At 35.5% G+C, this 27,933-nt stretch overlaps 1 protein-coding gene across 2 annotated transcripts in view; it reads right to left on the reverse strand.

The window, feature by feature from the left end:
- Window positions 1-27,933, reverse strand: part of LOC138695801 (nucleolar protein 4-like) — a 927,536-nt gene that overhangs the window by 20,629 nt on the left and 878,974 nt on the right. For both annotated transcript variants that reach the window (XM_069820005.1, XM_069820004.1), the window contains exon 5: window positions 4,292-4,422. In XM_069820005.1, the coding sequence (XP_069676106.1) occupies window positions 4,292-4,422 (131 nt within the window). The remainder of the gene's footprint in view (window positions 1-4,291; window positions 4,423-27,933) is intronic.

A 27,933-nucleotide genomic window follows, 5' to 3' on the forward strand; every position in this document is an offset into this window, starting at 1 on the left:
ATTGCTCTCCAGCGTTCCCATATTTATAATGACTTTCTTAACCGAGAACAAACGATAAAACTGAAATTGACTAGCGTTTTCATGACTCCGTGCGCGGACTCAAACGATTGTCTGAGCATGCGCACATTCTGACGGATGTTAATGAAATCGGCTTGAGGTTGACTGACTGGTTGCCGACTTGGAATGTTGTGGGTTCGATACCCGATATATGTGGTGAAGCACATCGAACAAAGCTCAATAACACATGATTATTGTTACTGACATCAATTTGATATATCCACGAAAGGAAGACTAATTATTCAATCCATCTTAAACTATCCGAATAATGATTGCTTTCGATTTCCGACCAGGAAAATTGAATGCTACTTCTCTAGCTGTTTTGTTTTTCGTATTGAGCCAACAATGAAGAGTTCTCTGAATATGAACATAGCATCTGCACAAAATATTTTTATTTCCAATTCTTATGTAAATATATCGTATTCATGCAAATGTTTTGATAAGGTAGGTAAAAATTGGGTACTGGAAACAAACATAAAGCATGTATACAGAAAACTATATTTCACAAGTCCGAATGCCTTCCTTAAACGTTTTTCATTGATGAATATACGAGTAAGTGACGTTCGGGAATTCAACGAAGCAAATAACTGACATGACTGTCGAAAGTGCTACGAAGTCTTTATAGGTCATGCGAAGGGCTATGTTAACCTCTGGAAAGCTTGCAGCTCGGTATTTCACAAACACCCATATGCGTAATTTTAAACAGTTTGTTTCTCTTAAGGGGAGAAGATGGTATTTTTTAAAACTTTTCTCCTATTTAGTATAAAATATTAATTTTTTGTATGTAGAGAGCTCATAGCTATAGCAACTCAAACAAATATAAATATTTTGAAAAAATTATTTGGGGGCCCAAATTTGAAAAAAAAAAGATATATATACCGAATGCAGGATTTTACTAAAACTGATATATCTAAACCATTTTTAAATATAGATTCAAACAATTTTTTGCAATGTACTTGCAAAAGTATGCGCTACAATCTGTCTAACAGAATTTTGATATTAGTCCCTACGTTTGTAAAATAAACAATTAAAATTTAATAACACTTTTTTATTTCCTTTTTCGCAAACAAACGGGCATATTTTAAAAATGAAATCTATTAACAAAATTCTGTTACAGAGAAAAGTTTCCTAATAGTCTAAAGAATGTGTGTTCTTAATTTCATGCATGTATCTTTAATAGTTCAGAAATTATATCCATTTTTATTTGGCAATGTAGCAAAAAAAAAAAAAATGAAGTTGCCGGAAACAACGATAAAGGATCAAGTGATTTAAAAATCCATAGCGCAGGAAGTTTAAAAATGTCGTCTCAACATCCGCTAAGGGCACAAATACCCACAAAAATGTTATGCAATGCATTCCACACATATCACAGAGTATTCTAAAGAATTTTTTTTTTAATTTACTCATTTTTCACCAAAAAATATCTTCTCCCCTTAATTTGGGTGTAAGAGCAATCTGGTATTGAACAGCCATACTACCAAGCGAACCTTATCAGTGCAATGTAGTTTATATTATGCGCTCATTACTACTACGCAAGTTTGTTTCTGTAAAATTGTGCGCTTAAATTGGTGGATACAATGTCAATACTTTTTAACAGGTTCAGACAAGTGAAATGTTTATTTCAACTTGGTATAAAAATGAATCCAATATATCTGACTTAAGTACTGGGCTAACAATTGCTAAGTTTATGGATTGAGAGATATTAGGCCTATCTTTGTATGTAAATTTCACGACTCTTGATTCTAGAGAGCGCATTATACTTTTTCATTTTCTGCACTAGATTTTAATTTTCAAGTCATTTGCCATTTCAATTATGTTTTTATTGATACAACACCAGCAAACTGAGCTATCGTCAGTTGATTACGCGCGAGAAATGAGTTACGGTATATATAATACAGTCGAACTTCTATACTCGACTTTCGATATCTCGAAGTAATTTTAATATCCCGGCGGAATCATACAAATTTACATGCAATAATTGTTCTATATCTCGGAGTTCTATTACTAGATTTTTTCGATATCTCGATTAATACTTCTCTTCCCAGTAGAAAATACATATTCTTAGCTCGATTTTAAGGTGAAAATTAAAGTTATGTACACATGTGCAAGTAAAATTTAAATGTGATGAAATACCATTACTTTAACAAGCATTTCTCGTTAATATTCTTCTTCCTTTGAAAGTGTCCTCCAGGAATCAACACATTAGTACTAATCCTATTCCGTCAATCACTATCTCTACCGTAACGGTATAGCATAATGTTCACCACTGTGAGGACATAATGACATGTCTTTTTAGAATTAGTATTCTCGAACTTTGTTCTGAATTGCTAAAACCGTTGTCCTGAAAAGCAAAGAAAGAGTCTATGGACAACCTCGACCTCTATGTAGAAAGTTAAGCGTATTATTTTATCATCATCAATAATAATAATAATCTAAATTAATTTTTTTTTTTTTGCTTTTTCATATTTTCTATATCTCGAATTTTCGATAACTCGAAGCATTACCAATTTCCGGAAGCACTTCGACATATCGAAGTTCGACTAATAGACTCAAAACAATATCCAGAGGAACACAAGAGAAAACGGGACACGAATTTGTGATGTTTCACCACAGTCTGGTATATACAGTCGCGAAGCTCAATACGTAGTAAATATGCATCCATAGATAGTTGCTAACCACTAGGATCGCTAATATCGCCTCATTACAGACAATGCGAAATAGTACCGGTACAGTCTATTGTTTCTAACACCCTCACAACTCAAGCTTCGTGACTATATACTAGACTGTGGTTTCACATTTAACTGGAATTGTGTGATTACACAAATAAGATTCAGTGATTATAAAATGAGATCAGAAATATGATCTTTAATCTTGAAGAGCGGGCAGTCATGCAAGACTTCGTAAAAATGATTAAACATCATTTTTAAACTTCGTGTAGCATAGACAATAGTAGCACAGTATAGTATATACAGTCACGAAGCTCAATACGTAGGGAATATGCATCCATAGATACTTGCTAACCACTAGGATCGCTACTATCGCCTCATCACAGACAATGCGAAATAGTACGGCACCGTCTATTGTTCCCAGTATCCTCAACAACTCAAGCTTCGTGACTGTATACTAGACTGTGATAGTAGGCCCAGCGAATAGGGATTATAAAGAATGGACACTGAGCGAATTTTCCTGTGTTTTGTTTCTCTGTGCGCCAGCGTATAGTTCTACTTTCAAACGCTAGAGGTTAGTGTAATCGAGCATACGCTTGAGAATAGAGTTGAGACACAGGATCCAAACATCGTCTATCTTATTGCATAATCCAGTAACGCTTTGCTTCAAATAAATTCAAGTTAGCAGCTTTTTCCTTATTTCTCAGTGACAAACTAGTTGTAATAATAATATTTTATATTTCAGATATAATAAATTATATTATAAAATAATATAATACATTATAAAATTAAGTATCGAATTCGTTTAATATTTGTATATAATATAATATAGGTATATGGTTTTACTTCTCGTAAGAGTTTTGTTTTTCCATTTTCAGCGCTATCAAATCATTACATATTTTAATTGTTGTTGGGGTCAACGTCTCAACTCTCATTATAAAGGAACTCTAGAGTCTAGAGATTACAGATAATGACGGATTTATTATTTTATGGATCCAATTTATTTTATTTGAGTACATAATGTGCCTAGATATATTAATTATATATGTTATATTTCCGCTGTGTCGACTGCTAGCTGGTGTGATGTCAGCGCCAACTCTAGGGAGAAAGCAGAATCTCACGCTTTAGCTGGCTTGAAGGTCATTGAAATCAGTCCGGCTACATCAAAAGTACCGACGCGAAGTGTCCATTCTTTATAATCTCTATTCGCTGGTAGGCCTAGTTTGAGATAACCCGCATCCCAGCTTTTCCACCATGTGTCAGTGCATTTACCAGGGAGCAAGCGAGAAATACGAGTCAGTAGACTGAATTATTGCTGATTCTTTGTTGGAATTTAATTTTTATGGCAGACAGGATTTATTGAACGAAAGGATCTTACCCTTGAAGGAATACGACGAATTTAATAATGTATTCAAACGCAGTTCGATAGTTTTTTTTTTACGAGGACTATGGGTGCCATACACCAACAAAATAGTGGACGTTGCGTGTACCTGTTCAAAACACGCAACGTCACAGTTTCAAAGTCCCCTTTATCTCCCCTCCGATAATTAAAAGAGAACCCCACTCACCGACTGCTCTCTAGCGCCGGGTGGCGTGGACTTCTTCAGCCCCAGCGCGTTGTGGTAGCCCGTCCACAGGCCAGCAACGTCGTCACTTGACATCTCCCGATCGTCAGTCAGTCTGAGGTCACCATTACGTCCTGCAATAACAAGCAAAACATTCTGAGAACCATTCTGCAAGTGGACAAAACGATTTGCTAGCTTACCTTCATGTTTCTAGGAATACATGCATCAGGCTCTGTTGCCACATGATAAATAAATCTCTTTCTGCATTGCCTAAGGCAATATGACTCCAGAATACCTATGTGACTGGTTCTCAGTCAATAAATTAGTATTAAATTGTAACAAAACTAACATAATTCAATTTAAATCCTGTCCAAATTCAACCTCGCAAATTTCTAGCGCAATAATTAACAATAGATCCCTATTAGAAACAACAACAACCAAATTTCTTCGCTTAAAAATCGATAATGTGTTAAATTGGAAAAATCATATTAAATAAATTACCCCCAAACTAAATTCAGCTTGTTTTGCTATTAGATCTATGCAAAAGATAGTAAATATCAATACCTTAAAAACAATATACTTTGCATACTTCCACTCGGTAATGAGTTTTGGAATAATATTCTGGGGAAATTCCACAGATAGTAACAGTATATTTCTATTACAAAAAATAGTAATTAGAATAATGGTAGGTGCCAAATCTAGGGAATCGTGTAGGAATATTAAAAAAACTACAAATAATGCCCATGGCTTGTCAGTATATTTTTTCATTAATATAATCTTTCTCGTATGTAATCGTGAAAACTTTGTAACTAATTCAACAGTTCATAGCATAAATACACGTCAAAAATGACTTTCATACTCCATCGGCAAGTCTATCATGCTATCAAAAAGGAGTGCGTTATATGGCAGTAAACATTTTTAATAGCCTCCCTATCGATATAAAAAATGAAACTCAAAACATAAAATTATTTAGGGCCAAATTAAAGAAGTACCTAATTCTCACTCCTTCTATTCTGTAGGTGAATCCATGACATTCAACAACACTTCATTAAATTGATACAAAAACTTTGTGTTATACTAGTAGACTATATTGTAAATCTCGTCTGTATATATTTGATCTAGACTGTGACTATAAATTAAGACTTTATAATAGTATTAAGTTTTTTGACTTGTTTCATATTCTAGCTGTAAAGCAATGTATGAATACCATGGAATGTTAATAAATACAATACAATACAATACAATACAATACAATACTATTCTCAATCCTTGAAAGAAAAAAATATATATAAAATAAGATATGCCCTTTAATGTTTTTCACTAATTTTAAGTGAAACCGCGGTGAACGATCATCCAACCAACATGGAAGTAACGATGATTCCATCAGCCGTTATAGCTGGTTTACGAAACCGGATTACTCTACTCAGTGTAGCTCTCCAAATTCATTACCATACTGGGTGAGCACAAGTCCCGTACACTGGCCGAAATTTCATGAAAAAATTAATCTATCAAAAGGACTGAATGTGTCCCTTGCCTTGTGCTCATCCTATGTTTTCTTGCGCCGTGCTGATGACATGTTAAGGGAGTCCCGTTACGTGTGAGTGTCTAATGGTGGTTAGCGAAACGAGCGAAAAGGACTCGTAGGTGAATGGTGGTATAGGCCTATATAAAGTTTTGAATTCAGTTGAAATATCCGCTCTCCGAACAGAATTATGCAAGAGAAGCGTGTGTGTATGTGTGTGTACGTAGGGGAGGTCAGAAGTTTTCTGAATCTTTATGTATTCAACCCTAATAGGAAGGGGACGAGGTCAATAAGAAACCCTATGAGGGCCTTTTAAACCCTGGAGATACCGCAGAAATAATTCATATACGTTCCTAACGGTCGTCAGATACTACAGACTAATCTCGAATACCGGGAATACGTCACACAAATGGAAGGAGCTACGCAATAAGAGACCAACCGCCAAAAACCTGTTTTCGAGATATTGACCATTGAAATAAATGTGGTTTTCTTTAAACATTTTATGCAAGAAGTATTGTAACATTCATACTACAAAAAATAGCACAAATACAAAAAAAAGTCTAACCGATTTTTAATAACAGACCGGTAGTTGATTTAATATTGCAAAGCTAATTAATAAATGAATACATTTTATGCAAGAATGAATTTTGCTTATAAATAGCATTGATTTTTTTTTCCCAGAATTAATCCAGCCAATAACAGATTTGTGCAAATATCTCATTTTTTTCAAATTGTCCGTTGGTCTATCGTTGCGTAACTCCGTTGAAATGTAGATATACAAAAAAGTAAATAAACCCTAATTAGTAGTGATAATATTGTCGAGAATTATTACGCGAGAATATAAAAAAAAACGAATGATTTGAAAAGTTTCCAAAATGCATTACGTGGAATGGAACTCCTCTGATAAATAGTCGTTGATAGATAAAAACGTTTATACGATTCATCCAGTATGATCCCGGACTATTCTGCAATACGATAACTATGTTTCATTTTAAAGCCATTATCTAAAAAAATAACACTCATTTATAATTAAATCAGTGCGAAATGCTTTAGAATTTTAGTGACTATATCTAGTGTCTGGATGACATTATAAATATTACACTAATATCTAATCATACCTTTATTTTTTATTCCAGACAGTTTTGTTGCCACAACAAAAATACATAAGCGTCACTTTTCTCCATATTATTTTTGTCAACAATGATAATATAACTCATTCAACTATACAATGCCAAGGGCAGCCACAAGCCACAACTCAAAATAAAAGTGACTAAATGATGTGAAGTTCTGTTCAGTCAGATTTATTATCAGTGGTCAATGCGAATGAAAGTGCAGCGGATCCAGAATCGTGTTCCGGCTGCTATGGTAATCGGGGTTTATCTTTAAAGAAATGTGTCTAAATGTTTATCCCTTATCCCTTGCTTGCATTTTAGGCACTGCCTGCTGGATCGCATCCTATAGCTGCAGCCATAGGATGTGATCCAGCAGGCAGTGATTTTAGGTTACGCTTGTTCAAAACGAGAACTGAGCCGTGGTAAAAACAAATGAATGCATTAATTTATGGCAAATTTAATTTTGGCCACTGTCTTTTGATACTGGGAGTTAAAAAGGACCTATGTGTGTTTGCGCGTACAAAGCAAAGGTACATATTTCTTGTGAAATAATCCTGTTCCTGAATAAAAGCTGGCTTCAGGTAAAATTACTGCTCATTTTCTCATCAAAGGTTGCTGCTTGGAAAACAGATGTTTCTGTAAATCTTGTAGAGGACTCTAGTAATAGGTTCTGAAGATATACAAGATCGTCACAACTACAGAAACTGAATTAAAAGTGTAAGATATTAAGAGAAATGTTTCTCTCCTAATATATTTTTTCCAGTCTTTAGTATGGATAAAGATAAATACAAACAAAACGAAGATCTGCTGCCAGGAAGTCAAAAAGAGGATAGCAATGGCAAAGGAAGCTTTTAATAGAACATTCTAAATAATTTTGTATAAATTCGAAATTTTAAAGAAGATTCCAGGCAAACCTAGATAACATTTCCAGCAATTACAGGGTACTATAGAAAGTTTGAGTACAGTTGTAGATCCTATTCATAAAAATCCATTTTTACTTGCTCTTCTACAGAGAGTTGATGTTGTGGTTTTGTTGTCGTTAGAATCTACATTCAATTTCAATTCACATTCACGGATTATAACCAGAAAGAACAGGTCTACACGTAGTTCTTTATTGAACTACTCCTAAAATACAGACACTTTTTAAGGGATTAGGTACAGCTTACAGCAGTAAAAGTTTTGAAAATATTCAACATTTTTTCCCTCCATTACTGTACCTTGTACCATAATGAAAATTGGTATGTGCAAAACACTGTCCTTCTGCTATATGAAAAAATATTTTTACGATTATAAAAAATTATTTACAGTACATATTTTTTTTAATTCAAAATGGTGGCAGTTCACTGTGCAGTGATGAAGCGTTTCCCTCATAACTCATAAACTTTTTAACTTTTTCATGTTCTCTCTCTTTTATTTTATTGCTGAAACTCATGTTTACAATATCATACTCTTTCAACTACATTCCTTAATAAATAATATTTCTTTTTATTTTGTTCTAAAAGAAAGTACTGATATTTGACCATTTTTATAAATGAATTAATTTTTTTTTTATCAGACACTCTATCAAAGGTAGAGAAGTGATTTTGCATCATATTGTAGATATGACATGCATAAATACACACAAAAAATTTCATCACAGAATGTTGAATAGTTTTTTAGTTATGAGGGAAACGCTTCATCACTGGACAGTGAACTGCCACCATTTTAAATTAAAAAGAATATATATATATTTTCATAGCAGAAGACAGTGTTTTGCACATACTAATTTTCATTACTGTACAAGATACAGTAAGTTCATACTTACTTACTTACAAATGGCTTTTAAGGAACGCGAAGGTTCATTGCCGCCCTCACATAAGCCCGCCAGCGGTCCCTATCCTGTGCAAGATTAATCCAGTCTCTATCATCATATCCCACCTCCCTCAAATCTATTTTAATATTATCCTCCCATCTACGTCTCGGCCTCCCTAAAGGTCTTTTTCCCTCCGGTCTCCCAACTAACACTCTATATGCATTTCTGGATTCGCCCATACGTGCTACATGCCCTGCCCAACTCAAACGTCTGGATTTAATGTTCCTAATTATGCCAGGTGAAGAATACAATGCGTGCAGTTCAGCGTTGTGTAACTTTCTCCATTCTCCTGTAACTTCATCCCGCTTAGCCCCAAATATTTTCCTAAGCACCTTATTCTCAAACACCCTTAACCTATGTTCCTCTCTCAGAGTGAGAGTCTAAGTTTCACAACCATACAGAAGAACCGGTAATATAACTGTTTTATAAATTCTAACTTTCAGATTTTTGGACAGCAGACTGGATGATAAGAGCTTCTCAACCGAATAATAACACGCATTTCCCACATTTATTCTGCGTTTAATTTCCTCCCGAGTGTCATTTATATTTGTTACTGTTGCTCCAAGATATTTGAATTTTTCCACCTCTTCGAAGGATAAATCTCCAATTTTTATATTTCCATTTCGTACAATATTCTGGTCACGAGACATAAGTAAGTTATTGGAGGAAAAAAATGGAATATTTCCAAAATTTTACTGCTGTAAGCTGTACCCAATCCCTTAAAGGCAAAGAGATCATAATAAAGTACTACCACAGTCAAGTAGGCGTGTATACAGTTAAGAAACTTGAGTTGTGAGGGTGCTAGAAACAATACACTGTTCCGGTACTATTTCGCATTGTCTGTAATGAGGCGATATTAGCGATCCTAGTGGTTAGCAACTATCTATGGATGCATATTTACTACGTATTGAGCTTCGTGACTGTATATACTAGACTGTGGTACTACTGGAGTGAATTGCGCCACATTTTCCCTTTGTTAATCACAAAACTCTCAGTATTTGCCGGTGATGGATCCCTAGTCCATTTGGTGGGCTGACTGATGTAGAGCTGGGCTGTAATAACATCACTTTCCCTGCATCGCGTATATGAGAAATTAAAAGCAGTGCTTAAAACTAAGTTTTCTGAAAGCGGTAGCTGTTCTGAAAGCAATACGTACGTTTTTATAATACAAAACACGCTGTAACAGAACAGACAGGAAATACAAACTTTTTCAGAGCAATGGATTTGATATCTTTAAAATAGTGGCTAAATGAAAAGCTGCTGGAATTCAATATCAGGCGAGGTTCTCTCTCAATACCGCGATACGTCATCGAACACGGTTGAACACCCCTGCGCGCGCTCCTACCCTTCCCCACAGAGCTCTCTGAAAACAGCATCGCGTTTAATTTCAACAATTCCTGAAACTTTGCGTACAAACCGGGAAAGGGGGAATGGTGGAAAGGGGAGGGTTTATATGCCTATATAGTAACCGTAAAAAAACATTTGCACTATGAAAACATCACATTTCTGCTGCGATGGTTCATGTTATACGAGGTACTGGCGGAGCATTACATTCCCGGCACGGAGGGATGGTTTGTTTGTTATGTTGCAGTGCATGTACATCAGCCGTGTGCATGTTTCATAAATTGCGATGTACATGGGTGAGAGTCATCTTCGTTTATGAAGCCACGTCTTTCCAGCACACAGGCGGGAACTCAGGTTGGGAGGCTACGAACTGATTTCTATGGCAAATGAGCTTTTGATTTACTCTATACAGTGAAATCTCCATACAACGATTACCGATATAACAATAATACCCTCTATAATGTTAAAATACTGTAGTCCCAGCATTATTTTTCTCTATAATTTTTTATGCTAACAAACCAAAGTGTTCATCACAATTTATTAAATAGGTACTTACTTACTTACTTATGGCTTTTAAGGAACCCGTAGGTTCATTGCCGCCCTCACATAAGCCCGCCATAGGTCCCAATCCTGAGCAAGATTAATCCAGATAAACACAATATAATATTTGTTACTCAGTCAAATTACAAATCAATGTAAAATAATGACTTATATTATATGGTCATTAAGTTTTATATACATGAATTACAAATTACAAACGTTTTCGCCCATTCAGGCATCTTCAGGCACAATTATACAATATCTCAATATCAAACTGTGAAGCCATTACATTGGTGGTAGATAAACTGTTTAAGATTAATGATGTACAAAACATCTCCATAATTAAAATGTAATATTACAAGTCATAAAATTAAAATAATGTTAAAAACCACGTAGTGTTGTAATTAAATTTCATAATATTCTGTGGAACTCTTGTTCAGTAGAGTCCAATGAGTGATGAATGATGTCTGAAATATATAAATACATACGAAATATAAATAGGAAATTATCAAACGTAAAAGTGTAATCGGATTGGACTACTGATCAAGAGTTCCACAGAATATTATGAAGTTTAATTACAACACTACGTGGTTTTTAACATTATTTTAATTTTATGACTTGTAATATTACATTTTAATTATGGAGATGTTTTGTACATCATTAATCTTAAACAGTTTATCTACCACCAATGTAATGGCTTCACAGTTTGATATTGAGATATTGTATAATTGTGCCTGAAGATGCCTGAATGGGCGAAAACGTTTGCAATTTGCATTTCATGTATATAAAACTTAATGACCATATAATATGTCATTATTTTACATTGATTTGTCATTTGACTGAGTAACAAATATTATATTGTGTTTATCTATATTAATTGACAATCTGAATATTTCCATCATGCTTTCTAAGTTAAGATTAATCCAGTCCCTATCATCATATCCCACCTCCCTCAAATCCATTTTAATATTATCCTCCCATCTACGTCTCGGCCTCCCTAAAGGTCTTATTCCCTCCGGCTTTCCAACTAACACTCTATATGCATTTCTGGATTCGCCCATACGTGCCACATGCCCTGCCCATCTCAAACGTCCTACTTTAGCGTTGAAATCCCCCAATAAAATTTTCATGTGATATCTAGATAACTGATCAAAAGTCTGTTCCAATTCCTCATAGAAGCTATCCTTTATATGGTCGTCTTTTTCTTCTGTAGGGGCGTGAGGATTTATAACTACGATATCGCATCATCTACCCTTAAGTACTAAATACGATAACCTGTCACTGACAAATTCGATCTTTTTTACTGCTGATTTTATTCTTTTATGTACAAAGAATCCTGTTCCTAATTGGTGATTATTGTTTCCTTCCCCATAATATAAGTAATCTTCTATTTTATGCCATTACCAGCTAACCTAACCTCTTGTACTCCCACGAAGTCTGTTCTATATTTAGCTATTTCTTTTGCTACTAATGTTACCCCACCTGTTCTATAAAGACTAGTTACGTTCCATCAGTGGCGGTGCGTCAATAAGAGCACAAGAGCACGTGAACACCTTGTTTCCATTAATGCATGACTAGTTTTATCATTTAATACCGTATTGACGTAGTGGGAATGTATAATATCAGAATCGAGTTTTTTAAACTTCCCCCATCTTGCATAAACTTCTTATGTAAACTTGGCAACATCCGTTCACGTACAAGCCGTGCTCTTTTCAAGAAGGTTACAGGAATTTCACGCATGCGCGGGAGAAAATTGTCTTTCGCTGGCCGCTTATGGCTCGTCAAGAGCACAAAGCGTTAAGTGAACAGTGAATCTACCCTACAGATGTCAGGTGCATCGTTAACGTGCCATATCTCGAGGAAGAAATTTAATAGTCTGTATTCTAGCCTGTAGGTGTCAGCATGTCACTGTCGGAAGCTCGAAGGTCGGAACGTTTATTTTATGTGTGTACAGTGTGTACAGTGCTGCTACGAGAGTGTAGTTGTGAATTACTATACATCAGTGTTAGCATAATAGCATAGTTTGGCTTTGAAACACGTGCTCGCTGAATGTAGTATCTGTATGGTAGTGTATAATATTTAAGAATAATATTTACTGGAATGTATTTATAGTAATCAATCTATGCGAATGGGATTACAGTACTGGTATAGGCTATAGTGTATCAGTGTGTTGTGAACCAAAATATATTACTGAACACACACTTTTGTAAATAACGGCATTGTGGTATGTATTCATTTTTAACAAACGTAAACAATGAAATCTGTTCAAGTAATTTGGAACAGTAAAGAATTGGGTAAACTGGCTTACCAGGAAAAATTGGAAATAAAAAGACTGGGTTTCATTATTATTATTATTATTATTATTATTATTATTATTATTATTATTATTATTATATGTTCTTTTGAATTTATATACGGTTTTTTCGATAGTGAAACATTGGAATCATGACATTTTATATTAGGCTAAACATACGATTTCAAATTCTCTTCGATTTTGAAACACAAAATTGTGAACACATATAATATTTTATCACGAGCCGCCACTACGTTCCATGTACCAATCTCATAACCATTAAATAGGTACATCAATAAAATTATAGGAGTGGTTCCTTATACAATATACCTTCCAAATAGCATGCCGTTTTGTGTATGTAAACTCTCGATATAACAATAAATTCCTCTACAATAATATTTTTTTCTGGTTCATATGGTTTCTTTCTATAGAGATTTCACTGTATTTATCAATGAACATTTATTATTATTATTATTATTATTGGACTATTATCTGGATGGCATTTTCTCCGATTTTCCTAGGAGAATGGCAGGTAATACTATAACGAATCATCGAACTCACCTCGCAAAAAAAATCGCTATCACAAACTTCACCTAGGCTGGTAACCGCATAGTTGATCTAGTGATACAGCGTTGTTAAATAACATATTTAAAAAACAAGAAGTAACGTGACTTCGTTATGTGGTTAACATGGTTCAAGTCCGCTGTTTAAGACGACACATTACAAGGGATACACAACCAAATCCTTCTGGAAAAGATACATTTTCACTTTTCTGCTGGAATTGAAGTCAGTATCACTAAATTTGTGGCTCAGAACACTAGAACTTAAGCAACAGTGTTGCCAATAAGTAGAATTACGCAAAACAAAATTTACCTTTAGTTATACGCGAATTTATGATGTCACATTCAACAAAACAGATTTCAAACAGCAGTTAATTGTGAAGAAGTGAAGTGACTACTGGAAGAACCAATATCAACAGGTTTTAAATGTGAACCCATCGCAAGAGTTGTGTCCTTATTTGTATTAGAAACAAGTGGGCTCGGCGGTGAGATGACTGTCGTGGTAAACAACGCCGCAACATTTTTTCGTTGGGCAGGCTAATGAATGATAGCATGAGCCAGGACCCTGATGGAAGTGTTTTCAACTCGACAGTGGGAACAATGGGCTCTGTTCCATTCTCACTGAGGTCACCAGACAGCGGTTGGCGGGAAAACTGGGTCACCATGACAACCGTGGATTGTGTACAAGCAAGAGGGGCGTAACCGAGTGCCATCACAGGCGAGGCCGTCTTGCATATTCGGCCATTCGGAACGCCTCATCGTCAGCTCAGAGATCTGTGCTCAAATGAAAGTAGACAATCGACCACCTGTCGTTCTGTTAACGCTTTTACATAGTCTTCAATTTTGAGCTTCGTCATATAATCCATCTCGAACATTTCTTAGAAATTTAAAATATTTTCATAGTAGAGACCTATTCTTCTCATTTGTTTTACAATATTTCCCGAATTATTATATGAGGAATGACTAATCAAATCGTATGTCTCGTGAAAGAAATTCGTGTCACATAAAATGTAAAATGAAATACTGTCAGAGATTAGGCCTACATAATGCATTTATAAATTGTTTTGATAAAAGAAAAAGCTTAAAGGTAGGCGTTCACTACATCGTATCGCACGCATCGGCTCTCGACAAATCCGTCCACGTTTCTCGGATGAGCAACTTTTCCGATGCGTGCGATCGTGGCCTTCTTTAATAAATCAATTTTAATTGCTCAACTGTTACTATTATGTTGTGGCATGTTCAGTGTCGCGCCAAAATGGCAGGCGGGAAACTTATTTCGCTTGTAGAAAACTGCGAAGAATTATGTAATTTGAGGCGTTTTCATTACAGTAATCAAGTCGTTTCTTACATATAGCCTATATTATGTAACCAATATCTCTTTTGTTTCTTCCTCTTCAATTAAGACGCATAAAGCAATTACAGATTCTTATTCGCTAACACTCATATAATCAATAGACCTAACCTCAACTCCTCTGTTTTCAGCAATGTCAATATCGTACGACGTCATGTTTTAAACAGCTGATAGGAAATCCGATGAGGCGATGAGGTATAGCCGTTACAGTAAACGCACTGCACTTAAAATATCCGTTGCGTGCGATTCGTACGATACGATGTAGTGAATGCTAGCTTACCTTAAGTATTCGAAGAATTATACAGATGCTTCGTATCTAAGGAATCGATCCCCAGTCTGTTGGTTGATGAAGTAGTTTGCATCCATTGACTGAATAAAAAAATTTATAATAGACACAAAGATGTTTATTTAAAATAAACCTCGCAGAGCTATGGGATTCTTGCATTTACGAAGATTCATTGGTAAAACATGTAAAAACAAAAAATACCAACAGCAAAATATTATGACACGAAAATTCTTAAGTTTAAATTTGAATTATAGGCCACTAAATATTAATAAGATAACGGTACTACTAAAATCTATTTCATTGTATTTGGGTACAATTCGCTACATCTTTATTCATAATAAACTGACAGGAACCGGTACATTGTTTCTGCTGGCAACACTGTAACAGAAGCACGCAATAATGTAGCCGATAGCTAATAAAATGCGCGCCATTTTCGAGCGAACAACTGAATCCAGAATGTAAATAGAGATAACCAAATCACAATTATCGATGCTATAATTCCACGTTTTACGCTGCCCTCAACTACGCACAATTTGAACCTTTTTTTCAGCAAGTTATCCACGTGCTCTGAAAGAGCTGCAAATGACATGGACTGCAGAGGTATATGTGGAGGGTTCAAATTAATGAGACGAGAGGCGGGGGGGGGGGAAGAGGATCCGCACCTGATGTAAGCTCATAGTCGTACTCAAATTCCTGTTGTGGAAAATGTCACTGCATTATAGGGGTATAGTAAATGGTTTAATCCAAACCAACTGATGGGATAATCACATAGTACTATGACGTCTCCTGCTACGAGAGGTCTGGGAGTTCGATTCTTGAGACTGAATATTGTGGGGGTTTTTTCGTGTGTGTGTAGGCCTATATAGTCACTCCAAGCGATCATCGGCATATCTGAAAATAGGCCATGATTGCTTGCGTCCAATATCCCTTCTGTTCCCCAATTCATTATTACTAGACATCGAAATTTTAGGTATTTAAAAACTAACTTTTAGGCACCTAAAATAGGCTCTGAATTTATTAAAATAGGCACAAAATATAAATTTAGGCACCTCAAAATACAATTTCAAGGAGATAAAAATACTATTTTATGCAACTAGAATGTAATTTCACTAGCTTCCAGTAACCGGCTCAGAAATCTAGTACAATTTTAATTTCATGGAACTCCACTAGGCTACCGACAAATATTATACTTGTCTCAGGTGCCAACATACCAGTTACAAAATCACTACCATTTGTAGTATTTGTCAGTATCGAAATTCTAAACGAAATTGGCAAAAGAAAATTCAACCTGCAAATTAGAAAATCACCACATCCACTAGCATAGTAGTAGTAGTAGTAGTAGTAGTAGTAGTAGTAGTAGTAGTAGTAGTAGTAGTAGTAGTAGTAGTAGTAGTAGTAGTAGTAGTAGTAGTATTTATTTATTTAACCTGGTAGAGATAAGGCCTTCTCTGCCCCTCTACCAGGAGATTCCAACTATAATATGAACAATAAAATTACAATTAGTATTAAATTTACAATTACAATTACAATAGAAATCAAAGTACGAAAAGATTACCTGACTAATTAAAGCTAGATAATTTATCATAGAAAATCAAATAATATTTTATATTTATTGAATTAAAAATTAAACCTAGAATAACAAAATTGTATAGTGATGAAATTACTGGATATTGAAATATTTTGTGATAGATTAAGGAAACTATTTACAAGAAATCAATTACTGACCAAGTGCCTAGTAAGTTTACGTTTGAATTCAATTTTATTTCGACAGTCCCTGATGCTAGCAGGTAGCGAATTCCAGAGTCTTGGCAGGGCTATTGTGAAAGAGGATGAGTATGAGGAGGTGCGATGGGATGGTATTGTTAGTATTGTTTCATGACGAGAGCGTGTGTTCAAATTATGGTGGGAAGAAAGGTAAGTGAAGCGAGACGACAGGTACGAAGGAATAGAAGAGTTCAAGATTTCGAAGAGAAAGAGAAGTGAATGTAAATTTCTTTTCTTATCTAGTTTAAGCCAACCTATTGCTTCCAGGGATGGGGTAATATGATCATATTTACGAACATTGCTTACAAAACGTACACACAAGTTTGAGCACGTTGAAGTTTCGTTTTGTTGTCGCTGGAGAGGTCAGTTAGTAAAATGTCAGCATATGTAGTAATGGGGGAAAAATGGTTAGGTTTCACCCTCAAGGTATGAAGTAAGCTGATCCGGACTATAAAGAAACCTAATCTATGAGAGAGGAGAAAATTAACGGTCTTACTAATAAACTGTGTATAGTTTTTATACGAGACTTATGCAGCGTTGAGACAGAAAACGTTACTAATAAACCATGCATAAGCGATGGATGTATAAAGAATCTGTAACTATACAATGGGAATTGCTTTGCAGTAGTTATATTTACGAAACCCCTTGTTTAAGCGTTGTATATAGAGAAAAAATGGCCGCCCCTCTAACAGCTGTTCGTATCGACTGTCATTTTATGATGATGGATGCCTTGTAACCACAGAAGAACACACCAAAGAGCACAGAATAAGTAGAATAATATTGCTGTAGCTTGTACTCTTTGACCAAAATATAGTGTGGTAATCGATTAGAGCTAGTTGTACTATCGATATTTCACACTCCACAGTAGAGCACTCTACTGGATGCAATAGAGAACCTCAGATATTCTATTACCTTTCGTAACGAAGTAATGACGAAACTATGACGTAGCTGTGTAACAGTTATACTGTTATACACGACGTATGTAGTGATTATTAGTAAGAAATTTACACACGACTTATAAACGAGCTACTCATTGTATAAGTATAAGACAGTTAAACATCTGTATATAGAGTTTTTATTAGTAAGACTGTAATAATAATAATAATAATTAGACCTATCTATGATCACCATCATAACCTTCACATCATGTCTTTCATGAGCTGGGACAGTACCTAATGAAATGTGAAATGAGCAACAGAAAAAAATCCAGCATTCTGTTTGAATATCCTTTGTCGCGGTCTAAACTTGCAATTAATGGTTTCGCGTGGAGGGTTTTAAAATTTTCAGCGTAAACTATGGGTTTGAAGCAAAGTAGAAAACCGGGCTTCGTTGGCGTAGGCTACGTATATATTTTTTTAGTGGGATGCGCACCATCACTGAAGTGGTTCGAAACATCAAAGCACTCGATCAGAGGTGGATCTGTGTTAACTTTCAATGCATTACTTAATGACTGCGACTCTTGTTCAAGAGTGGAACAAGTGCCTCTTGATTCTCAACGGGATCAGCCTTATTCTCCGGCCGTCTTGTTCCTGGTTACTCAACACCAAGGACACCAGTAAAGTACCTCCCTAAACTAATGTGGTCAGTACAATCATGATAGGCCATACATTCGTTTTTAATTCTGTCTCTGTCTGTTAGCCAAATGGATAGAAATAAAATGTCGATTTGAACGCAGCAGACACGGGTTTAGATCTAACTAATAACAATACCATCCCATCGCACCTCCTCATACTCATCCTCTTTCACAATAGCCCTGCCGAGACTCTGGAATTCGTTACCTGCTAGCATCAGGGACTGCCGAAATAAAATTGAATTCAAACGCAAACTTACTAGGCACTTGGTCAGTAATTGAGACTCGTTCAGACATGGTTTCTTGTAAATAGTTCTCTTAATCTATCACAAAATTTTTCAATATCCGGTAATTTCATCACTATAGAATTTTGTTATTGAAGGTTTAATTTGTAATTCAGTAAATACAAAAATATTCTTTGTTCTTAACTTCTATGATAAAATGTCTAGCTTTCATTAATCAGGTAATCTTGTCGTACTTTAATTTTTATTGTAATTGTAATTGTAAATTTAATATTAATTGTAATTTTATTGTTCATATTATAGTTGTAATCCCCTGGTAGAGGGGCAGAGAAGGCCTGACGGCCTTATCTCTACCAGGTTAAATAAATAAATACTAAATAATACTAAATACTAGATCTCAATTAATCACAGTGAAACTTGTGAAGGGACAAAACTATGTTTGAAAAAAGTGTTGTTTCTCTGTCATCATTACATCAAATTTCTCTTCGTAATAATAATAATAATAATAATAATAATAATAATAATAATAATAATAATAATAATAATAATAATAATAATAGTAATAATAATAAAGTGTTGTGGGGTTTAATCGATTAATGTAATCGATTAATCGATCAATTTTTGTTGTAAGATTAATCGATCAAAAATACTTAATCGAATAATTGTCCATGACAGGGACGGTGACCCCAATTTGACCCTAAAATTATAAGATTGTACATGTATAGTGTCAGACTTATGCCGTTGTTGCCCGGAGCAAATGGGCGCAGTAACCTGGCAAGTACAGTAAAGCAAGTTACACACATCAGTAACATCTGCAGCGTCTGCCCTCCTACACAACAACACGCCCTTTGATACTGTCAATTGATTGCCAGCTCGCCAGACTCGTCCGTGCTGACCTTACAATTGTAAAAGTCTCAATTTTCACATTACTGGCTGGTTTTCAGTATTATTCTAACTTACTTCACTTTTAACTTCATTTCTGTAACCCATAATCGAAAGATGTAACTTAAAATCAAACCCACGACCTCGAGGAGCTAAGCTAACTCGTTAATTAAACCTTGCCACTAGTTACAATCTCTACTCCTTTCTGTCATCACTAGGGGGCGGTTGTTGATGAAAAGCCATTATCTTATTTTTCACATTATGACGATACCTATTAATAATATCAATTTTATGCTCGACCATGCCGAAATGTAGTAATTATACACGTGGTAGCTGTCCTTTAATGCATGTCATTAAAGTACACCTATTCATTAAAGTTCAGGTTTTCGATTATTCTCGGATATGCAATCGAAAGACAACGAGGGAAACGTCACGGAGGCTGGAAATCCAATACTGTCGCAGAAGGTTATGTCCTGTTACTATAATAATTAGCGTTAATTGTAAATAATATTCAAATAAATTAAATTTGTCATCTCGTTTTTCAATTCTAAATCAATTTCCAGGTTATATCAAAATTAGTTCATGTTATTCTCTACATTACATCAAGGTCAATGACATTATTGTTCCTCGGAAAAAATCAATACTTTCGCGTCTGCGCACATCTCACAATTCACAAGCTATGCACAAGGTCACTTCCGATCTTCAGTCAGATACAAATAAAATGAATACTTCTGAATAATTTCAAGTTAGAAATATGGTCGAGCATAAAAAGTCGTATGAAACTTGCCTATAATGGTAATTAAGACGCTCGCTTGCGCTCGTTTCATAAACAAACATACTCGCGTCTTAATTACTATCATTATAGACTCGTTGCATAATGTACTATTTTACGTTGATATTAACGTAGAAAGGGTTTATATAATATTTTAATGTCACCTATATACGTTTGAAAACAATGAAGCAATACTCAAAACAATCGCACTATCCTCTCGCACCATCTTTGTATTCATAGACCTATACGATATGACAAGTTTGATCTTCAGAAAACTTCTGTAAAGATGGTGTGTATCGTTACTGCAGTTGGTTACACGACAAACACAGTTTTAAATTCCAAGTACCTGCATCGGTAGTCGACGGCCAATTACTCGAAGAGCGCTACTGTACTCAAGTAAGGGAAAATAAAACACTAGGATGAGTTGATGACGGTGTATACTCATTCTTAACCTTGACAAAGATATAAAACCGGGCAGGCTTCCCCTATGAATTGTTTTATGCCCCTGCCTTAAGGAATGAATGCTCACACACAACATGTATTGCACAGGTAATATATAGGGTGTTAAAAAAAGTATCCAATATTTTAGGAGGTGCTAGTATGCATCAAAACAAGAAAAAAAAGTCTAATAAACATGGGTCCTACAACATATACTTTCTGAGATCTGAACACTTGTTCATAGGAGGTGTTCCATGTGACGTCCATTCATGGCAATGCATTCCTCTGCCCTTCGGCGTAAGGAATCACGCACTCTTTGAAATTAACCTGGTTGTTCTTGATAACCAAAAGCCTAAGAAGGGATTTAGGTTTGGGGAATGAGCAGGCCAAGATGGGGCCTCCCCAATCAATCCAGCGGTCCTGAAATGTCAGCGTCAGGTGTTCACGCTCATTGCGGAAAAAAATGTACTGGTGTGCCATCATGCATGCACCACATCTGTAGTCTTTGCTGACATGGCACATACTCCAGCAAGATAGGCAATACATTAATAAGAAAGTCCTGATAACGAGCCCCAGTTAATCTCTGTGGTAGCACGTATGGCCCTTAATCTATCACCAAGAACGCCTGCCCATACGTTGATTGAGAATCGGTGCTGATGCCTTGTTTCTTCAACTGCATGGGGACTTTCATCAGCCCACACATGCTGATTACGAAAATTCACAACACCATCTCTGCTGAACCCCGCTCATATCCGCAACCAGACTTTTGTTTTCAGTATTCCTTGCGATGTATCAGTATTCCAGTCGACCTGGTTGGCGAGTTGGTATAGCGCTGGCCTTCTATGCCCAAGGTTGCGGGTTCGATCCCGGGCCAGGTCGATGGCATTTAAGTGTGCTTAAATGCGACAGGTTCATGTCAGTAGTTTTACTGGCATGTAAAAGAACTCCTGCGGGACAAAATGCTGGCACATCCGGCGACGCTGATATAACCTCTGCAGTTGCGAGCGTCGTTAAATGAAACATATTTATTTATCAGTATTCCATGCCAGGGGTGTCAACTACTGTATGATTATCTGGTAGTCTGCTGTATTGTAGGGCATAAATATGCATTGCCATAAATGGACGTCACATTGAGCACCTCCTATAAATAATTATTGTTCAGATCTCAGAAATTATGTGTTGTAGGATCCACATTTATTAGACATTTTGTCCTTGTTCTCATGCATACTATCACCTCCTAAAATATTGGATACTTTTTAACACCCTGTATATATAGGCCTTTAAAGGGTGGAAAGTGTTCAATGACAGTCTTTTTAAAGGACGGATTCTTAGCATAGTAACTATGAATAGAAAAGTCCTCCATCATTTTGTTCCTTACGATTACATATCCCATAAATAATTATTTTACATGCTAATTTTTGACTCTATTATCTTTTAGACTCATTTACAGACAAGGGCGCTCGCAGGATCCAATCTCAGTGGTAGCAAGATTGTTAGAAAATTATAGGAAACAGATGGACGAAGATAGAGAAAAGTGAACAAGAAAAATAGCCGTTCTGAAATCTAAATTAGGGCCTACACTGCGCACGCATTCTTAGTTTAAAGCACTCGCTTTGTTGAATTATTTACCGAGAGTTTCAGAAAACATGTATCGAATACGTAGAGAAAAATAAAAGAAAAAAAAGCCCGTAAAAATAAAAATCTCGGTGGCAGCAATTGCTAGCATTTTATTTTATAAAAGCTTTTACATTAGAATTCTCAGTTCCAATAAATATTTTGCATAATATTTGTCACGTTTACGGTTTAAGAGTATTTTAATACGAGGCTCGTTCCGAAATTAATCCCTCCTATTGTTGACCTATAACGTATTATGAAGCTAAAAATTTGCTGTAAATTCCATAGTTACTTCGTAGGTATAGATTTTTTTTTTATTTTAGCTGCAAAATTGCATTTTTTTTACACATTTATCAAAACAATTGTTACAAATCACGCACGCCACTCTTGTAAACTTTTTAAGACGGTAAAAATGAACTGTGAAGAATCAAGTTGCTAGAAGTCATGTGGTTTGTAGCATTTGTGTTAGTATTTATTTATTTAACCTGGTAGAGATAAGGCCGTCAGGCCTTCTCTGCCCCTCTACCAGGGGATTACAACTATAATACGAAGAATAAAATTACAATTAGTATTAAATTTACAATTACAATTACAATAAAAATCAAAGTACGAAAAGATTACCTCACTAATTAAAGCTAGATAACTTATCATAGAAAAACAAAGATGTTGTTGTGATGAATGCTTAAAAATAGTGCAATTTTTAGTTAAAAATTGAAAAAAAAAAATAGTGTATAAAGCGACTAAAGAAAGAACACATTTTTAGCTTTAGAATATTAGCCAGTTAAAGAAATGATACTTCTGAATAGTTCATTCTCAATTTGTAATATTCTTTTAACCTTATAACTAAAGGAAAAAAAAAGGTATTTTACAAACAATTTCAAATTAGTTTAACTCTCAAAATATTGAGAATAGGATACATGTTTACATGACATTTTTTGCTCAAAATGTCTTCGGAAATAAACTCCGCAAGTGCGGTAACTTCTCGTGAATCACCCTGTATATAGATGCCTTCCACGCGATAGTCTATGCTGGTTTATTTCACGAATGACACCGATAATTTTTAATTTGCTTGATACTACCCTCAGGCCTGAGGCTTTATCTTCGGAAAATCGAAGCAGCGATGAAACCATGCAATATTTTGACAGGGTTCATATTTGTTAGAGGATGATATTCCAGAATTCCAGTGTCTGCGATATGGAAATTCAATTTGACTAAATCTAAACATAACAACTGGCGGAATGCAAATAAAACAAGACTAACCACAATCATCAACTTGTACTAATTAGCCCCGGCATACAAGAGAGAGATAAAATTTGGTTTAGTTTTTTTTTAAGTACAGACAATGTTGATGCCTGCGTTCTAAATATGGACGCATATTAAATTAGTACTATTCTGTATCTCGATTTCGGAAAATGCCCTTTCCCTAATTAATTGACGTCGGTACGTATAGGGTACAGGAGTAATATGTTCCAATTTTGAAATGATGATGAAAGAATTGTTCTAATGAAGTCATGGCCGCTGATACGTGGGTCGGATAATTAATTGCACCTGGAAATGATGTGCGATTTATATATCGATCTGTGTTTCCGATAATTTGAGGTTTGTTTTGTTACCCCGAGGGGAGGTTCGGGCTGCAAATCATTCCAACAGGTAATTAATTCGTGGACCCCCTTCTTTTTGCTCTCTTCGTGTTCGAGCACTGCAATGCTAGGTTGCACGCATGCGAGCAACTCCCTGGCCTGGCTACCGGAACGCTGTTCCACCCTTCCCCCCACTGCCGCCGTGCTTTGCTCCACATGTTCTCCTAAGTAAGTGCAATTATTCTTTATTTAATTTACAGCGCTACTCAGAGACGATGAGTTGATACAATAACGGGGCCAGAGAAACAAAAGTAATTACTCTAAGAAAACCTGCTCAACAACCATTTCGACCAACATAAATCTATTAGTTATGAGCAAAGCTCGGAACTTGGGGACTTGTGTGTCATGTGCGTGAGTAAGGTTACAGGTGCAACGAACACAAAGCTCGTGCTGCAAGTGCTCAGGGACAGTCGTGTGTACTAAGAAAGTGGTCACATCGAATGACAAGAAGATGGACGAGGAAACTGTGTCATGTCGAATCCAATGTCGTTCAGAGAATTACAGGTAAACGGTCTGTTTTGAAGGATTCGAATGGATATTATAGGAGTTCGAAAATACAGTCAATTTTCTAAATTTTAAGTAAAGAATTTCGTGGAGGAATTCGGAGGAGATACATTACTTTCTTCGAATGGAGAGTTTATATTTTGTAAGTTGTGCCACACACAAACTAGAGGCTGGAAACGGTGAAAGACATTGCAGTCCCTTAAATCGGTGGAAAATTTGTCCACAGCCATGGAACAAGTCGTAGAGGGACCTGCCCTAGTAGTGACACACAAATTGAAAACTATTTTCGAGAAAAATTTAGGATATACTTATCTTTCTCAGATACGAGATCAGCTAGCAACTGCTGGATATCGAACAGAAAACAGTGACAGTGAAAACATTCAGTATAGTAAGTTTTCTCCCGTCACTTCATGTGAAGTAGAAATAAGTTTTTCTCGTTTCAAATCATGTTTAACTAACAGGCGAAGAAGTTATGGGTTCGAAAATGTTCGAATGTACGTAGTCATACACTGTAATAAAATGTACAGAGCAGAACAGTAAATTTTATATATTTCTTATTTTTATTTTCATTATGCATATGCTATAAAATTACGTGCTTCAACCTACCTTAATACTATCAATATGTTGTTCCAATCAGAAACCACTTTTATAGCAGACCTGACAATACCTTCGTGCTGGAAGCTGGAGTTTGTTGACATTGAAGTCCGGTAGCTTAGCCGCATGCATAGACACAAGTCCCCAAGTTCCGAGCTTTGGTTATGAGCAAAGCTCGGAACTTGGGGACTTGTGTCTTTGAACGTGGCTAAGCGACCGGACTTCAATGTCAACAAACTCCCGTTTCCAGCACACAGGTACTGTCAGGTCTACTATAAAGGTGGTTCCTGGCCGGAACAACATATTGATAATATTATGGTAGCTTGAAACACGTAATTTTAAAGAATATATATATAAACATGCAAAATATATCAAATTTACAGTTCTGCTCTGTACATTTTATTACAGTATATGACTACATGGATTCGAAGATTTTCGAACCCATAACTTCTTCGTCTGGTAGTTAAACATGATTTGAAACGAAAGAAACTTATTTCCACGTCACATGAAGTGACGGGAGCAAACTTAAAATACTGAATGTTTTCACTGTCACTGTTTCCTGTTCGATTTTCAGCAGTTGCTAGCTGATCTCGTGTCTGAGAAAGATAAGAATTCTAAATTTTTCTCGAAAATAGTTTTCAATTTCTATGTCACTACTAGGGAAGGTTCCACTACGACTTGATCCATGGCTATGGACAAATTTAAGAGACTGCAATGTCTTTCAATTAATACCCGTTTCCAGTCTCTAGTTTATGTGTGGCACAACTTACAAAATATAAACTCTTCATTCGAAGAAAATAATGTATCTCCTCAGAATTCCTCGACGAAATTCTGTACCTAAAATTTAAGAAATATATTTTCAAACTTCTATAATATCCATTCGAATGCCACGTATTTTCTCATTCCTCTAACAGACCGTTTACCTGTAATTCTCTGAATGTCATTTGCTTCGACGTGACACAGTTTATTCGTTCGTCTTCCTGTCATTCGATGTGACCACGTTCTTAGTACACACGACTGTCCCTGAGCACTTGCAGGGTGAGCTTTGCATACGCTGTACCTGTAACCTTACCCATGCGCACGACACACAAGTCCCCAAGTTCCGAGCTTTGGTTATGAGTAGGGCTAGGATTTTGATGAAATTGCATCTTCTTTCTAGTAAGCCAGAAACATAGCTGCTTTAGTATTTATATGTTACGTGATAAACTGAGTGTTTTCAGACATGTCAGTTAGGGCATTTTTTTTTTTCATTTTTTTATCTCTTACAACTCATAAGAGCATTTTTTGTTTTATTCGGTCAATTTTGGGGTATTTTCATTTAATTTTAGCCATAAATTCCCATTATTAATGTAAAATAATGTTTATTTCCTTCGATATTTTCTCTACATATTTTGTCCATTAATATCCATTATGTTGTATAATATTTTAATCGTTTTTCTACACAAATATTGCCATTTTAACGTAGTACACCCCATGTAATGGATCAGTCCAACCACCTCTTCAGTACAGACTCCTCTATGCCTGCTATTCTAGTTCCGGATAAGAGTGGCCTTGTGGTAGACTACATGGAATTACACCAGGTAAAATAATTAATTAAAGTGTACTACTTAGAAAAATTGTGTAAAATTAAATAAACTTGAATGTTGGTACTAGAATTTAATTTAATTACTAGTATAAATATTAATATTCCTAATAAGCCAATTATGAGCGAACTTTCCAACCACGGGATAAGTCAGAACCAAAGATATGAAAAATTGACAAACTTTGAAAAAGCTCCGCTAGTTCTCAATAAATGGCACCATTATTGGGAGCCGTTAAAAAAAGGTCAGAGAAAACGATTATATAAATTAATCATAAAATTATTCATCTAATAGACAATATCAGCGGTTTCCGCTCTCACTCACAAGTCAGAGTTGTTTTACAATCAGTAGAGTGGGATGAAAAATTGAATTCTATAACACGGGTATATTTGTCTACGATTGGCAACAGTGACTGTTATCTACGCCACCTAGTCATACAAATAATAACTAAAGAATCCACACTTACACCAACAAATTATCGATCACTATAGTTTAAATGTTTGTAGAATGTATCGGGAATCTTCCATTTAACTTGCCTTTAAACTACAGACGTGAATTAATGATGATGAGGAAACTCGAAGTCCTAATAAAAACATGCTCTAGATTAGTTGTGTCCGATGAAATACAAAAATCTCGACACTACCACGTATATTACAAGACAAAAACAAAAGACAGAAAAATTAGCATTCCCAGTAATAGTAGTTACTATGACAACCAGAACAGCAGCAATGTAAAATTCCCGGTTCATGTCATGTTCATTTGTTTAATGAAACCTGTGAATACACGAATCAAGAGAGCCGTTAAATTCATTTCGCACAGGAGCAACCAATTAACACGATTGTGAAATCAGTTGTTTATACAAAAATCGAGAAACATAATATATAACTTATTCTATTATTTATCTCAAGGTTTGATTTACCTTAAATGGTCATGATTCATGACAGTGTGCGTTACAGTTGAGGTTAGGCCTACATAAAAAAACAGGAAGAAGATGCTTTCGGCGAAATGAAAACACTCGGAATTTTCTTGTATGTTTACACAGAGATTCTCTATGAAAAATCCAAAGAGAAAAGAGGCGCAAACGTGAGACACTGAATCTCTTCTTACAGTCGCTCAAGAAATGTGTTTTGAATTGAAAGAGTCTTTATATAAATACACAGTGTGGCTAATATATAAACAAACTTG

Source organism: Periplaneta americana, chromosome 3, assembly GCF_040183065.1.
Source record: "Periplaneta americana isolate PAMFEO1 chromosome 3, P.americana_PAMFEO1_priV1, whole genome shotgun sequence".
NCBI classification, from domain to species: domain Eukaryota; kingdom Metazoa; phylum Arthropoda; class Insecta; order Blattodea; family Blattidae; genus Periplaneta; species Periplaneta americana.